The sequence below is a fragment of the Lygodium microphyllum genome, chromosome 14 (assembly GCF_053477565.2).
Source record: "Lygodium microphyllum isolate KBCC chromosome 14, Lygodium_microphyllum_v1.1.10, whole genome shotgun sequence".
NCBI classification, from domain to species: Eukaryota; Viridiplantae; Streptophyta; class Polypodiopsida; order Schizaeales; family Lygodiaceae; genus Lygodium; species Lygodium microphyllum.
In genome coordinates, this window is record NC_141148.1 from 143724039 (window position 1) to 143740428 (window position 16390).

The 16390-nt window shown below is 43.3% G+C and overlaps 1 protein-coding gene across 1 annotated transcript in view; it reads left to right on the forward strand.

Moving 5' to 3' along the window:
• The first annotated feature begins 1463 nt into the window (after nucleotides 1-1463).
• The window catches only part of LOC148026193 (nucleobase-ascorbate transporter 12-like), a 30352-nt gene continuing 15425 nt past the window's right edge, over nucleotides 1464-16390 (forward strand). Inside the window, exon 1 of the mRNA XM_087693469.1 lies at nucleotides 1464-2622. Within this exon, the coding sequence (XP_087549595.1) occupies nucleotides 2034-2622 (589 nt within the window). The 5' untranslated portion in view covers nucleotides 1464-2033. The remainder of the gene's footprint in view (nucleotides 2623-16390) is intronic.

Here is a 16390-nt window from a genome sequence, read left to right on the forward strand (position 1 = left end):
CCTTTTTAAATTAAAGTTTTAATTAATCGTCTCTCTCTTCTTTTTTCTTTTTATTAAATGTTTTTAATTAGATTAAACTTCTTAATTTAAACTTTGTTACCTTTTTATCATTTTCTGCCTTCTTTCAATTAAATATTTTTAAAAGCCTTTTTATAATCAAAATTTTAGAGAGGGGGAAAGGGAAAGAGAAGAAGAAGAAGAGAGAATATGAACATAGAGAGAGAGAATTATAAAGAGAAGAGATAAAATATAAAATTTAAAAGAAGAAAGGAGAGAGGGAGAAAAACTATGAGAGAGAAAGCGAAAGAAATGAGAGGTAATGAGAGAGAAGAGAGAGAGAAAAAAGGAGAAGAAATGAAAAAAGAGGGGAGAGAAAAGGAAGAGAGAGAGAGAGAGAGAGAGAGAGAGAGAGAGAGAGGAAAGAAAAAAAATTAAGGGAGAGAAAGTGAGAAAAAATTGAGAGAGAGAGAAAAAATGGAGAGAGAGAGAGAGAGAGAGAGAGAGAGAGAGAGAGAGAGAGAGCAAGTTTGTTGACGTAACCTTGAAACTTTATGAGGTCAAATTAGTACAAACTTTGAGTATAGACGAAATTTTAAAGTTTGTGTATAAAAGAGATTGTATGTATCTTTGACGTTTTATATTACAAATTTAATAATTTACTTTTAATTCTACATTTGATATGAGAGAGAGAGAGAGAGAGAGAGAGAGAGAGAGAGAGAGAGAGAGAGAGAGAGAGAGAGAAGTTAGAAACAGAGAGGGAAAAGAGAAATAGATTATTGAGTGAAGTTGTCGTGCGATAACTTCGCTTGCCACTTCCGACAACTTTATACTATTGTGGGAAGCTTCGCGGCCTAGTATTCTGTCTCGAAACGTGCATGTAATGCTAGTAGCATTTATTTTTCTCCAATAGCTTTAAGAATGCGGGGGTAGTGGGGAGTCCTACAAACACAAGGCACAACACAATTTGTTGGGTTTACTGCGAAAATTGAAACCATGTTTTGGACTTGTAAGTTTGTAACTATACCAAAAGAGCAAACGTTTGAACTTTGGAAATAAGGGCCCTCTTATCATTATGGGAAGCCACAAGTGATACTATGGTGTAAATAAGCCTGTTTGGTCACGTGGATGAGGGCAGTTGTAGTCCGTAATCATAGGCTCACCATACACACACACACACACACTCTCTCTCTCTCTCTCTCACAGAGAAGTCCCCGAGTCCCCACCAGTACCGGCAACATTCCTCTCTCACAGGCTGTCCCATTACTCATTTCGCAGTTGGAAGGAAAAAAGGAGAGAAAGAATATGAATATAGCCTAGCTTTATGTATAGGCAAGGCATCCCTTGCCTGCTACTCTACAGTTCCACCATCATGTCCATGTGACCAGGCTTCCTTACCGAGGTGCCGAGGCCCTTCCTCTTCTGCTCCTCCTTACTATTATGACTTTCTTGTATCTAGCGGCTAGCCAGAAAAGCTACGTTTATTTAATTTTGACTGGCCGCAATGCCCACACACAGTCTCGTCGCTTGAGTCCAATCTTCCAAGTTCCATCCTGATGAGAACTGCAGAGCAGTAGTAGCTTTGAAGTCACATTCGTAGTACACCTAGGTAACCAAGTGGGTTCTGCCCAGACCCCCTCTTTTCTCAATTAACGCCTCTCTCCCTCTCCCTCTCTCTTCTCTCTCTCCATTGCCCTGCCCACGCTTCTCAGTTCTATCCCTCTCTCTCCCTCTTCTATCTCTCCATTGCCCTGCTCCCACTCTAAAGATTTCTCCTGTGTCGTACCGAGTTTAAGCTGCTGGGACAAGCCAATTCAAGCTGCAGCACCACTTGCTTGCTGGTGCTGCCAAGCAAGTCTCCGAGAAGCATAACAAATGTTGTGCTACGAAGCTCTTGAGTGAAGTTTAAAGTGGACAATTATCTTTAAGGAGCAGTATCATCAGACCTCTGCTCTTTTTGTAGGTTGGAGACAGAGAGAGAGAGAGAGGAGAGGTGAGAAAGCAAAGCAGCTTGTTGTATTGGAGGGAACCCTGTCATGGAGCCACCTTCTTCCTCCCAGCCCAACCGGAGCCACCCTCGGGTGATTGGATCATGGGCGCGGCGCACAGGGTTCAAGAGCAATCTGTCAGGTGAGAGCGGGAGCGCCGCGAGCGACTCCGATGCACGAGACTTGGAGATGAGCATAGGTGCAAATGCAGGATCTGGGAAGCCAGCAGCACCAGTAGTGCTAGCAGAGTCCCCTGCAGTTCCAGAGCTCATGGCCAGAAGTGGCAGCGGCGGCATTGGACGTAGAAGAGAGAATGGCAGAGCCAAGGGAGACGGGCATCCCTCTAACAAGGGCGTTGAAAACCATACCGCATCACCAGCTCCTGCCCCTGCCCCTGTTCCTGTCTCAGCATCTGTGCCTACTCCACCGGCCCCAGTCCCTGCACCTGCTGGAAGGGCAGGGCTGAGTGATGTCAACGGACTGTCTAACAGTGGCGGGCAGCCAATTCGCATCGAGCCTATCAAGGGCTTCAAGGAGGCTGAGTTGGACCTCATGTCGCAGTCCCAAGATGCAGAGGATGTATTGATGGCCAAGCAGTCACACTTGAAGTATGAACTACGAGAAACTCCAGGGCCAGGTGAGTCGCTCATATTTTCAGGGGTTTCATCAGTGTCCCACTATTTCATTGTGATTAATGCCGCACATTTTGTTAGTGTGTGTGTCGCATGCGCACCTTTGGCTAGCTAGAGTATGTGTACAAAGGTTTTGAAGTTGGAAACACTTGGCTCGGTCAGTGGATTGGTGGCCTCGAGTCAGATGATACTGGTGCGAGTCTCCGATAACTTTAGAGGAAACAGATGCCTCATGTGGTTGCACTATCCAAAGCAGGCCACAAAATAAGTTAGCTAAGAGTTTTTTCTCCGATTGATTGCAGTCATCTAGTCTCACTGTTGATTGTGTAGCCGTGTTTTACTTTCACATTCTCATGTTTATAAATGCAGAGTACGTATGGCTGAAGGGAGTGTGGGGGTGTGACCCAAGAATGGCCATGATGATCATAAACCAAAGGGACGCAATGGCATGGATACTTGTCCCTAGTCTACCAATCGACTGGCGCATGGCAATACTGACCTCCTGAGTAGGTGGACCTTGTAGATTGTGTACTCTACTTGTCCCTTTGTGCCACTTCGGTTCATGATCATCACAGCCATTCTTGGTTGTTTTCAAAGGGTCGATTGATGTAAAGAAGCAGAGCGTTTAGTTTTCCGCGCTTCATACTCTCCTTATAGAAAAGGCGGTTGAGGTAATGACTTCGGGCATGACCAGCTCATTTGAAACATCGGAGTATATGAGAAACATTTGCAACGAGTGAACTCAAAATCTTAGAGGATGAATGAAGTACAATGATTATACAATGATCTCATCCCTTTGCATCTCTAGGACTAGGGATAAGGAGAGCCATTTGAGGAAGGAGTGTGGAGAGAGTGAAAGTTAGTCTTCCGCATAGTTTCTTGGAGTTTTGGAAATGGCGAAACAGAAACGCGTTTGGAGTCATGAAACGGAGCGGCGAAACGAGGAAATGGATTTTACGTCTGTTTCTCGGAATGTTTAATATGTTGAACTTGTACAACAAAACACTTCGTTTTAGACGAATGTGTTGAAATGGGACGCAAAAATATGATGGGGAACGACCCCTATCCCATCCCCAACAGTCCCCCCCTTCCCCCCCATCATGGCCGTCCCCTACCCCGTGACATCTTTGTGTGGGAGTTTTTCAAACTTCTTCCAAGGACTTTTCCTTTTGTAACATATACACATACAAAATCAACATATTGTTGAATGAAGTCATATCGAATCAGCCCACATTACACATGCATTTTTCCTACAATGGAAAATACATTATGCATGCATCATTGTTCTTTGGTAGTATATATTCACTCACACATCCACCCACCCACATTATATGCATACATTTTAAAATTCTATCTAAGTATGCCGTCCCCTCTTCTTGTCAGGGACATGCCATGATCAAGTGTAAATGCACCCTTAATAGGACATCTTGGAGCCAACCATGCAAACCTACCCTTGCCATGTCATCATAGAACCTTTTAGAAGGTATGCCATGTCATTGCTTGCATCATCGATGATGTCATCATGGAACCTAGAAGATCTTATAGCTGTCCTCCAACATCTATTAAAGGATGGGCTTGCTATAGAGCTCCCTAATCCTGCCAATGCTAGTTTTGGGAGCTCAAGGAGTCGAGACCTCTAAGTAACTTTGAGTTCTAGTTCTAGTTGTCTAGTCATGGTATCTAGTCTTGTCTTGTCTTCCATTATACTCCTGTTGTCTTGTCTCCTTGTTATCTCATAGTACGAGATCTTGTCTAGTATTGTCTTGTATCTTGTTCATTCGCGTTGAGGAAGATCTCGTAATTTTGATATCTTATATCTATAAGTATGGTCCCAGATTGTGGGATCCTTCATATCCTATCGAGTCCTGTTGTTTATACCTATGATCTTGGGTTGTGGGATTTTCTGTATCTTGTTAAGTTATCATTGTACCTTGTGCCTCTATGTGGGATTATTTTGTAATTAGAATTCTTGTAACGAATCTTGCATCTAGTCTAGTCTCTCGAGCATAATCTAGTGCTCCCATATTACCCCCCTCCCCCATCAGACCCCCCATCCCCATTTTCTACTTTTGGCCGTCCCTGGTCCTTGACCTCGTCCTCGTCCCCCATTCCATATCACTATGCCATAGACTCATATTATGTTGTATAGACTCAAAAAAGAGAGTACTTAGTAAACAATGTGCGAAAAATAAATACAACTACGATGTATGATGTATTATAGTCAAGACTCAAGTGATCACAATATCTTATCCAAATGCCAATGAACCATGAATATGATAAACTAATAACAAGTCTATCAATCATGGTCTATTATCTAATGAGAGTCACTCAACATCAACCAAAGGCATCTCCTTTGTCTTGTCTTGCTTAGGGCTACTAGTAGGAGCACTAGTACTATTGCTAGAGAAAAAGGAGGTAATAGTTACTACTAACATCATTCGCATGTAACACTCCTTGTGCGCATGACATGACAATAGTTGTATCCTTTTTGCTTCGGGCCATTGTTAGCTCCATAGTTACGAATGATGCACATGTGGCTTCAAAATGTATCCTTCATTATGGTTGTATTGTGTACCTTGCTAGAAATACAAGAAACTAGTAACAAAAATAAAGGCCATAAAAAAAAGCAATCGGCTAACAAAAATTGACCGACCTAATTAGCAACCAAACTTGTAGATATTTCCAGCAGTCACAGTGTGTGGGTCTCTTTTTGGGTAGACAACTATGCCACGTGGTTGGTTGGCTGCTCAACGCAGATTATTTTAGGCATTTATGATGATGTTGGCGACATGAATAATGACTAATTCCCTCCGAGAGTACCTCCGAGAGAACTGACTGCATCGATGGTAACCTAAGAAATGCTAGTTCAGGGGATGACTAAGCTCTAACAACCTTGGTGATACTTTGAAGATGCCCGAAGACAAACACTTGTCTTAAGGGAAGCCACTTTAAACTTATCACGCCGTGTCTTTGGGATGTGGACATAGGCGTTACACCCAAAAATTGTGAAATAAGAAATATTAGACTTAGACCCAAAATACGCCTCATAGGGTGTCATACCAACAGCGGCTGAAGTGGGGGATTGATTAAGGATGTGGACTGCAGTAGCCACAGCCTTGGCCCAAAGACATTGAGGTGTTTGCCTATGCTCCATCATGGTGCGAGCCATCTCAATCACACTCTAGTTCTTCCGCTCCAATATGCCATTTTCTTGAGGTATGTTTGTGTTTGCAAACTCCTTGTGCATACCACGATTTGCACAATACCTAGCAAGCTCATTAGAAACAAATTCTCCCTATCCGATCGTAATGCCTTCAGATTCTAGCATGATCGGTTCTCCTCAAAGAGTAACCAATCCTTGAAGTGGGAGAAAGCTTCTAACTTCAGTTGCAAAAAATAAGCCCTTGTCATTCTACTCAAATCGTCCACAATCAACATGAAATACAAGCTCCCCTTAAGGGAGTCCATCCACAAAGGTCCACAAAGATTTGCGAAAACAAGCTTTGAGGGTGTTGAAGACCGCCTCGAAGCCATTACTTGGAATGGTATCATGATGCTGTTTCCCATGAATGCAAGATACACACGGTTGTTGGCTCACCACAATGTTCGGCATACATGGAACAAGCCGTCCCCTAGATGCCTTTCGAAGGTAATCATAAATTTAGTGGCGAAACTGAGCATGCCAAAGCTCAGATTGTGTCTAAGAGGTAAGAAGAAGAGAGGTCAAGACAGAAGGAGACCTTAGCTTGTAGTCTCCATTCTCCTCATAATTGGAAGTAAGCACTTATCTTGATCCGTGACCCAGAATCTGAAAGGAATCCTTGTCAAACTCAACTAAGATGTTGAGGGCATAGATCTTATGTATCTAAAGTAAATGGTAACCCAAGTTGGGCACATAAAGCACCTTTGAAGTACAGGCACCACTTTTCCCATTTGGAATAAGCTGCATGTTACCCCTTCCCTGAATAGGAACAGAAGAGCTATCGTTGATGAGAGTCTGTCTATGCAAAAGCCACAAATGGGCAATACTTCGTGCAGATGGAGTCATGTGCCTAGAGGCACCACTATCAACAATTCGCTCATGAGGGTGTGGGGTTGTCAATGTAGCATTAGAAGCCCTAGGGGTCAATGCCTCAATAACCTCCAAGTGGAGGAAGGCAGTTGATGAGGGAGTAGACACTGCTCCTAAATCCTTTGAAGACTTCTCCTTCTTCTCCTTGTCGGGGCAATCTGTCTTCAAGTGACCTATCTTGCTATAGATGCGATGAGTGGAATCCTTTTCTTTGTCCTCCTTCATCTTTTGGTCCTTCCCCTTCTTCTGGGACGATTGACCTGTTAATGCCTCCAATTCAGAAGTCCTGTCAATTGCTCCTCTTGGTAAAAAACCATAGGAACCAACTCTTCCCAACAAAGAGCCTTTGATTACTTTGAAGAGAGGACCTGTTCGGCATCCCACCGATTGCCTCGTTGTCTTGTACTTTCCCTAGTGCCTTTCTTATGATGGTTGTCAAGGTTCCTCCGAAGCCAATGGTGGAGGCCTTTGAGGATGACGATATCTTGGCTTTGGAGGCCGGGGACTCCCCCTCCACAAGTCTTCCGCTAATGGCTAATGCTTTTGCTGACATCTCTATTGTCTTCCTCACGAAGCCATGGAGGTTAACCTCGTTGAAGGACGAATATCATCAAAGAAAACAAGGATTGTTTTGAACAAAAAGGGTTGCAATATTATATTCATGAGGGCTTGAAAAGTAGAGGGCGCATTGGAAAGACCAAATGGCATAACCAAGAAGTGGTATAACCCCCTTTTAGTCCTAAAAGCTGTTTTGTACTCATCTCCTTCCTTCATTCAAATTTGATGATAACCTGAACGAAGATCTATTTTGGTAAAGTCATTTGCATCTTTAAGTTCATTCAAAAGATCATTAGCCTTTGCTTCAATTGGTGGTTGTTGCATTTAGGATCCATCTTCGGTGAGCGATACCCATTGACACCTCCCTAAGGCCGCTTCCACCAAAACCACCGACTGTTGGACAGTTCTGTCCTTGAGCATTTTGCACATTCTCTCATTCATTTAAAACATTTATTCATTTACCTTAGAGTTCTCTCTCTTCTCTATCTATGTTTGCGTGTTTTGCTTTTTGCGATTTGAGTTTTACGTTTGGGGTGTGAGTTTTGCATGTCATTATTTGAGTTTTTGTATTTTAGTCTTGGTTGTATTGACAAGATTGATCGCCTCGTAGTCAAGGAAAGACTATCCATTCAAGAGACATCTGAAAGTTGAAACTCTTCATAATTAAGCCTAGTGGTAGGTTCATACAATCCATTTTTGTGTGAGTTTGAGTTTGTCTATACTTATCCTTTTATTATGTAGGAACCAATCGTAAGTCACCATGGACACCCAGATTGGTACATGTATGATTTTGAAGAATACTCTATGTTTCAGAGAAGTTCCATAAGGTAACCCTTCATCCTTTGTTTCATTTAAGTATGAGTTTGGTGCATTTCCTGTTTTACCCTTCCATATTCACTTTACATTTAGATTTCTCTTCTGTCAATCTAGATTCTTACTTTACATCTTTAATAAGTTATCCAGTTTTAGTACACATTGTCTTTGATGCACATCAAGGTTCTAGGCTATCACTAGGCACCCAGAAGTATATCACTTTGCTCCTTGGTCCCTAGTACATTGTTAGCGGGAATGCCACCCTTTAACATTATACCTTGCACACACTCGTAAGTGCATTGCTCTTTGTCCTTTGGTCATGTTATGTGGGGAATCCCCCTCCTGCTCGTTGTATCACCCTCGGTTGCTCAAACGCATAAATCCCCATCTTGTGCGTATGAGTGATCTCCTTCTTTGAAGGAAACAATGAGTGAAAAGGAAGCACCTCCACATTTAGATCCAATTTTGCCTTTCTCGATTGACCCTAAACATGGACCACATTTCCATACCAATGGTTAGTCTCCTTCTTTGAAGGAAAAAGGGAGTGGTATACTCATACCCTCACGAAGACCCTCTTGGTACTTCTTACCTAAAAAGAATAGGTTTTGCACATTAGGTGGGTTCTAACTTGTATGTTGGATGAGATCAATGTGATCGGATAGTAAAAATGTGACCTTTGTGAATCTAGCCTTTGGGTTAGATAGAGTACTTATGATGATAGCAACTCTAGGCACAATGCATTGAGTTGCGGGGTGTGGGAGTTATCAAGGATTCCTATTTTGGGGTTTGGGGGCCGCAAAAGCGGTCCTTGGTTGGGGGTTCTCAAGAGGGCCAGTGGCCCCTTTAACGAGGGTTTGGGGGCAGCGCCCCCAGCCCGACAATAAAGAGATTATTCCTTGAAATATTCCTTGGCTGATTAGGAAAGGTTCATAATATGGTCAGACATGTCGACCAAACTACCTTATCGGGCTATTAAAGCCGTCGTCAATCTATCTTTCACTCGGTCAGAGTTCTTCCAGCTACCCTAAGCTCTTTGCCTATCATTTGTCTGGATCACTATCTAACCTTCATAGTGAAAGCGTACGGGTGGACAGAGCATCTTTGTATCAATTAGTTTGAAATTAAAGGGGTCTTTGTTCTTCTCATATTTGTTGTGTATTCTCTATTTCTTGCTCAAATTTTGTCCGTTGTATTGTGTAATTTCTATATGGTATTAGAGCCCAAGGAGCTTTAAGGAGTGAAGAGTATGCGAGAAGCAAGGGCTTCAACAACGAAGAGGAGAAATGCCATCTGTTGCATCAAGTAGCAGTGCTGGTGGTGCTGTACCGGAAATTCAAACACCGAGGATTCGTCCACCAACCTTCAGCGAAGGCAAGTTAGATGGTACAAACTATACTGGTGAAAGTTTAAAATCACAACTATCCTTGATTTTTATGAGCTTTTTGAAGACGGTGCTAGGAATTGAGAACTACAACCCACCTTTGACCCATCAAATTCGAGTGTTATGATCTCCTAATGCAGATCTTCTACAAGCTTGGAAACGAAGGAACGCAGATGCATTGTGTGCCTTAGTTACAAGTTGTTCTGATAGTGGTTTGACCTTGATTCAACCTTGATTCAGCATGCAACCAAGGTACAAGAGGCTTGGAACGTATTGAGGATTCAGTACGAAGTGCGGAATCAAACAAGGATTCTGAACTTGGAGAATCAACTAGCAACAGAGAAGTTTGTTGAAGGAGAGAGAGGTGAAGCATTCATTGCTTGAATTAAGAATCTGTGCGACCAGATGGTTGGTGCTGGGATACAAAAGACTAGTGAGGAGCTAGCTAGGAGATGTCTTCGGATTTGTCCACCAAAGTTTGATGGATTGGTAATTGCCCTAAACACTTAGGCGGGACCTCAAGCTTTGACGTTTGAGGAATTTTGTGCACTAGTAATGGAGGAGGAATTGAGGCTTAAAGCCCGAGAAGGTAGTAGTAGTGGAGATGCTGTATTCTTTGCCAATACGAAAGGCAAAGGAGGTTCCTCTACCAATGGTGACAAAAAGAAAAAGGGTGGTAAGAAAAAGTTTCAAGGAGAGTGTTTCTATTGCAAGAAGAAAGGACATGCAATTGTAGATTGTCGTATCAAAAAGGCAGATAAAAAGGATGGCACTGTAAAGACTAAAAGAAAGGAGACGGCTAATATGGTTGAAGTAGAGTTGGAGTTATTCATAGCGACCATTGAGGAAACATGTTCCTCGGCACAAGAAATATCTAACACTGACTCATGGATATTAGATAGTTGTGCCTCTTGTCACATGACTAACAAGAAAGTGTCAGAGTGCGGCGGTGCAGTGGAAGATGAAGATCTGCTGTATAAAGTGTGCTGAATACAAAGATATGCAGATATGTACACAGGCGCAGTGCGCTAGACTGTGTGTCTCCACCTCGACGATGCAACCTGTCGTTCACCTCGAAGTCCGCTGCAGTCTGTGGGAGACTGTTGAAGACCTCGGCTATTTATAGCTAGAAAACTGGGCGAAAATCAAGGCAGGTCGGCTGCATTAAATGCAGCCGACTGGACTGCAGGCAGTCGGACTGCCACGTAGTCGGAGATGATACCCTAATCCTGGTACATGCAAGACCTCTGAGGTATGGGTACCACCACGTCCATCTGGAATAAGCTGCATCTTACCCCGTCCTGCAATAGACACTGAAGATCTATCTCCAATGAGAATTTGCCCACGCGAGGGTCGCAACTGGGCAACACCATCTGATGAAGGAGTCATGTGCCGGGAGACACCACTATCAACGATCCACTCTCGAGCTTGGGGAGCCGTCATCGCAGCATCAGAAGCATTCGGTGAAGAGTCCTCAATGATAGCTAGATGAAGAAATGCAGCTGATGAGGGTGCAACCACTGCTCCAGAATCCTTTGTGTCCTTCTTGTTGGTGTCCTTCTTGTCTTTGTCAGGGCAATCCTTCTTCCAATGGCCAGTCTTTCCACAAATATGACATGTGGATTCTTTGTCCTTGTCCTTCTTTGACTTGTTATCCCCCTTCTTCTTCTTTTGTTCCTTCCCCTTCTTCTGAGAGGCTTGACTTGTCAGGGCCTCCGACTTGGAAGCATTCTGTCCCTTTAATTGTTCCTCTTGGTCCAAGACCATAGGAACCAACTCTTCCCAACGAAGAGTAGACTCTCGCCCCGAAGCAATAAGGGCAGAGTAGAATGTACCGAATCGTGGCAGCAACTGGGACAAGAGTGTGATCGCCATGTCTTCGGAGGAAATCGGCTTCCTCGCATTCTGAACCTACATCTGAAGCTATCTTAGCTTGTTGATGTGCTCGCGCAGCGAAGAAGACTTGTTTACGGACAAGGTCTGCATCTGAACCTCCAAAGAAACCCGCTTCATAAGGGTCATCTGATTGTACATCTGATCAAGCTCCAGCCATATCTCCTGAGCCACCGTCAAGTGCTCGATGTGAGCTATCATGGCTGTAGTACAAGATAGAAAAAGAAAGGAACGAATCCTAGCATTCAGTTTGTCCCAATGAGACTGAGCCTTGGCCAACTCCGCACGAGCATCGGAAGAGAGTTTGGACTCATCTCTTACCGAGGGCCGGTCGATCTCCTCCTGTACAAGCTCCGCCAAATCATAGGACTCAAGGATGGCCAACATCATGACGCGCCAGATGCGGTAGTTGTCGCCATCGAGCTTTTGATCTGCGGGAAGAGCCGGTAAGACAGGCACCTTCCGGTCCATAATCGTCTGGAACTCCAAGTCAATCTCTGTAGACATCTTCACCTGTAATGCCTTCACAAACGCAAAAGCAGCCCCCTCTGACTGTGAAAACTCAGCCTGCTAAGGCTCTTCCGCGTCCTGTAACTTCTTCACCCGCGGGAGGCGATGAAAAAGCAAAACCTGCACTTGGAAGCTGAAAACTCAAACTTCCTCCTCGTCAAACAGCAGTAAACAGCAGCAAATCCACCACCTGGACTCCTTTCCTGCGCGCTCACGCTCGCTTCAGCCTTGTTCCGAGGCGCAGCCCTCCTGCCTGCCCTCAAATGCTGAAAATGCAAATTTGTGTCGCGATAGAAACTCCTCTTCAGGTTGGTTCTGCGCTCAGTCAGCCCTCTAACACTGCTCTGATACCATGTCAGAGTGCAGCGGTGCGGAAGCGTAGGACTGAGAAAAAGAGAACGCAGAGAGAGAAGAGAGAGAAAGAGACAGTGGAAGATGAAGATCTGCTGTATAAAGTGTGCTGAATACAAAGATATACAGATATGTGCACGGGCGCAGTGCGCTGGACTGCGTGTCTCCACCTCGACGATGCAACCTGCTGTTCACCTCGAAGTCCGCTGCAGTCTGCACTGTCTCCTGTCTGAAATCTGCGAACAGAGACGGAATCTGCGCGTGCCAACAGTCTGTAATCTGCGAGCAGAGAAGTGTGGGAGACTGCTGAAGACCTCGGCTATTTATAGCCAGCAGGTCGGCTGCATTAAATGCAGCCGACATGGTAGTCCGACTGGACTGTGCAGTCCCATACAGGCGCTGATCTCTAACAGAAAGGTCTATATAGTTCTATGAAGCCTCTACAAGAATCCATCATTGTGGCAGTGCGACTGCCTGTAGTCCGACTGGACTGTGCAGTCCTGTACAGGCGCTGATCTCTAACAGAAAGGTCTATATAGTTCTATGAAGCCTCTACAAGAATCCATCATTGTGATGGTTTGGAAGAGATTAAGAGAAATCTGCCACTATCGGTTGCTTTTATAATCGACCTTGGCCATGAGGTGAGGTTCACTAAGACAAGTGCAAAAATTATCGACAGTGTTGGTAAAGTTGTTGGCAAAAAAAAAGGAGGCTCAACCTGAATGAGCTAAGTGCTCTTACAGCCACCATTGTTGTGGGCACAAGTAAACTTTGGCATGAAAGATTTGGTTACGTTGGTTTTGCAGTGTTGAAGGGAGATGCATAAGCAATGTATGGTTGCTCATCTACTTGTAGTAACAGAAATGAAGGAACAATGTGAAGCTTGTTTGATGGGCAAGCAATAGAGAAAGACATTTTCACAAGAAAGTAAGAACAGAGCGAAGACTTCTCTAGAGTTGGTGCATGCTGACTTGTGCGATAAAATGTTTACAAAAGCTTTGGGAGTATCTTTTTATTTTATGTTGATCATTGACGACTACAATAGGAAGATGCGGGTTTACTTTCTTTGTGATAAGGCTCAAGCTTTTGCTAGGTTTAAAGAATGGCTAAAACTTGAATGAGAATGAAATAGGGTAAAGTATGAAGAAGTTTAGAATAGATGGTGGTGGTGAGTTCAGCTCAAAGGACTTTGAAGACTTTTGCAAGAGCAAAGGGATTAAGCGTCAATTAACAGTGCCTCATATACCTTAGCAGAATGGTGTTGTTGAATGTTGAAATCGCACCATTGTCGAAATGGTAAGGTGCATGCTTAAGGGCAAGGGATTGCCTAACCAATTTTGGGTAGAAGCTATTAATATTGCAGTTTACATTCTCAATCGGAGTTACACAAAGGCTCTTAAGGGCAAAACTCCTCATGAGGCCTATTCTTGTAAGAAACCATACGTCTCACATTTTAGAACTTTTGGATGTGAATGTTATGCACATGTTCCAAAGGATAAGAGAAACAAGTTAAATTCAAAAAATTCAAAATGTATCTTCTTGGGTTAGTGATGAACAAAAGGCTTACAAATTGTATGACCAAGAGACAAAGAAGATCATGGTGAGCTGTAATGTGGTGTTCAAGGAGCAACCACATACAATGGAGAAGGAGAATATAAGTCATTTCACTTTATCATCAAGCGAAGAAATAGTCCACTATGAACCTATCCTAAGAGTTGTCCCTATTCTCAAGGAGGAGGAAGCATCGTCTTCGGATGATAAGGACAAAGTTCAACAACTTGCAATCATACTACTGGGAAAGCCATTGCCGCGATAGGTGAAGCAACTCTATGATTGCAACAATCCTATGCCTACCACAACTGAGGAAAAGGTAGATGGACCAAGGAGGTCACTGAGACTAGAGGAGCAAAGAAATGCTTGTGCTCACATAGTCAATATGGCCTTGATGGTGGTTGAGACTATGACAGAAGTAAAGGAGCCAGCAAACTTGGAAAAAGCACTTGCCGATCCAACATCGAGAGTAGCTATGCAAGCTAAGCATGACAACATCATGAAGAATGACACTTGTTAGCTAATGGATCAACTAGAAAAGAGAAATATTATTGGCACCAAGTAGGTTTGGAAGGTAAAGTGCAAGGTTGATGGCAACTTCGAAAGTACAAAGCCAAATTAGTTGCACATAGATTTTCATAGGTTGAAGGATTTGAATTTCTAGAATCATTTGCTTCAACTGCTACAATGACCACTTTTTGCAAGGTACTTGCAGTGGTTGCTTTGAAGGGCATGAGCAGAAGTACTCAGGTAGTGTGTGCGTCAAAGGAGGTGTATTTAGTAGTAGAGAGAGTGCAAAGAGAGTGGAGATTCGAGATGTGTGTGTATCAATGTGGTATACACAAAGAATAAAATAATGTATTTATACTTAGGGTACGATATACTTACACCCACAAGGGTGTGTGCACTTGTGCAAGTAAATTTATACATGAGAGTAGAGAAAGGGCCTTTACACCTAACAACCTCCCACTTAAATGTCCTAAGCAAACCTTTAACCAACTCCCACTAGTCGAATGCAATGCTCATGTTGAGCTTTGGCAAGACTCTTAGTGAGAACATCTGTAGAGTTATCTTGTGTTTTGATCTTAGTCAGCGTGACTAGACCATCATCTGTCAAAAGATGACGTACCAGCGAGACAGTAGGGTTTGCGGAGAGGAACATGGAGTGAACTCGGCAAACATGGAGAAGAGAAGAGAAGAGAGAAGAAACTCTGATGAATGGAATGATGAAGTTCCGAATCATGGAATGAATGTGATACAAGGGACCAAGGGTGCCGTAGCACAAGGAAGATGATGAAGACAGCCACGTACCACGAACTGCAATGTCCACCTAAAGGGGTGTGAGGGTAGTGGAGAGGCTAGAGAGAAGAGGTGACGGATTGAATGAATGAGCCGTGAGGAGTGAATGAGAGAGTGGCCTATAAATAGGCACAATCAGTCTAGGATGGCTCCCCTTTTTGGGTCTGCAAACCCTAAACACAAAACGTAGAAACACAAAAACGCAAACTGCGGGTGAAGGGTAAAGGGTTTCTCAACATCATCCAGAGCCTGTTTGATAAAGTGATACATCACATCAATATGTTTGGTATGTGCATGAAACATGGCATTCTTAGCCAGGCATATAGCACTCTGGCTATCATGTCTAAGTACAGGTCTTTTGGTGGGCAGCGCAAAATCCTTGACCAAACGACCAAGCCAAACAACTTCTTTCAAAGCTTCAATAATATATTCAGCCTCAGTGGTAAAATGCGCTACTATCTTTTGCAATTTAGAGCACCAAGAAACTGCCCCACCGGTCAAGGTAAATATGTACCCGCTAGTAGACTTGTGAGTATCCAAGTCACCTGCCATGTCTGCATCACAATATCCCTGTAGATCTAACATACCCTTTCCTTAGCAAATACATTTTCTTTGTGTGCCCTTAAGGTATCAGAAGATGCATTTCACTACTTCCCAAGTGCTTTGGGAGGATTTGACATAAACCTGCTCACAACTCCCATTGCATGAGCAATGTCAAGTGTAGCGGCAACCATAGCATACATGAGTGGCCCATAGGCTGAAGCATAAGGAACACCCTTCATAGAGCTTGTTGCCTTATCATCTTTTGGGCAAGCTGCTTTACTAAGTTTAAGGTATGGTGGTTATGGAACACCAAGTGGCTTAGCATCCGCCGTAGAAAAATGATCAAGTACTTTGTTGGCATACTTTGTGAGAGAAGTAAAAGTTGTTGCTCTCTATCTCTTGTCAAATGCATGCCCAAAATGTATTCAGCTGCACCCAAGTCCATGGAAAAGGCTGAATTCAGCTGTCTTTTTAGTGCATTAACTTGGCTTTTATGCTTACCAGCAATAAGCATATCATCCACATAAAGCACAAGTATTATAAGGCTTCCATCATCAGCCTTCTATATATACAAGCAGTGATCTACATTGCTGCTCTCTATCTCTTGTCACATGCATGTCTAAAATTTGTTCAGTTGCATCCAAGTCCTTCATGGAATAGGCTGAATTCAGCTGTCTTTTTAGTGCATTAACCTGGCTTTTATACTTATCATCAATAAGCATATCATTCACATAAAGCACAAGTATTATAACACTTCCATCATCAGCCTTCTTTATATATAAGCAGTGATCTACATTGCTTC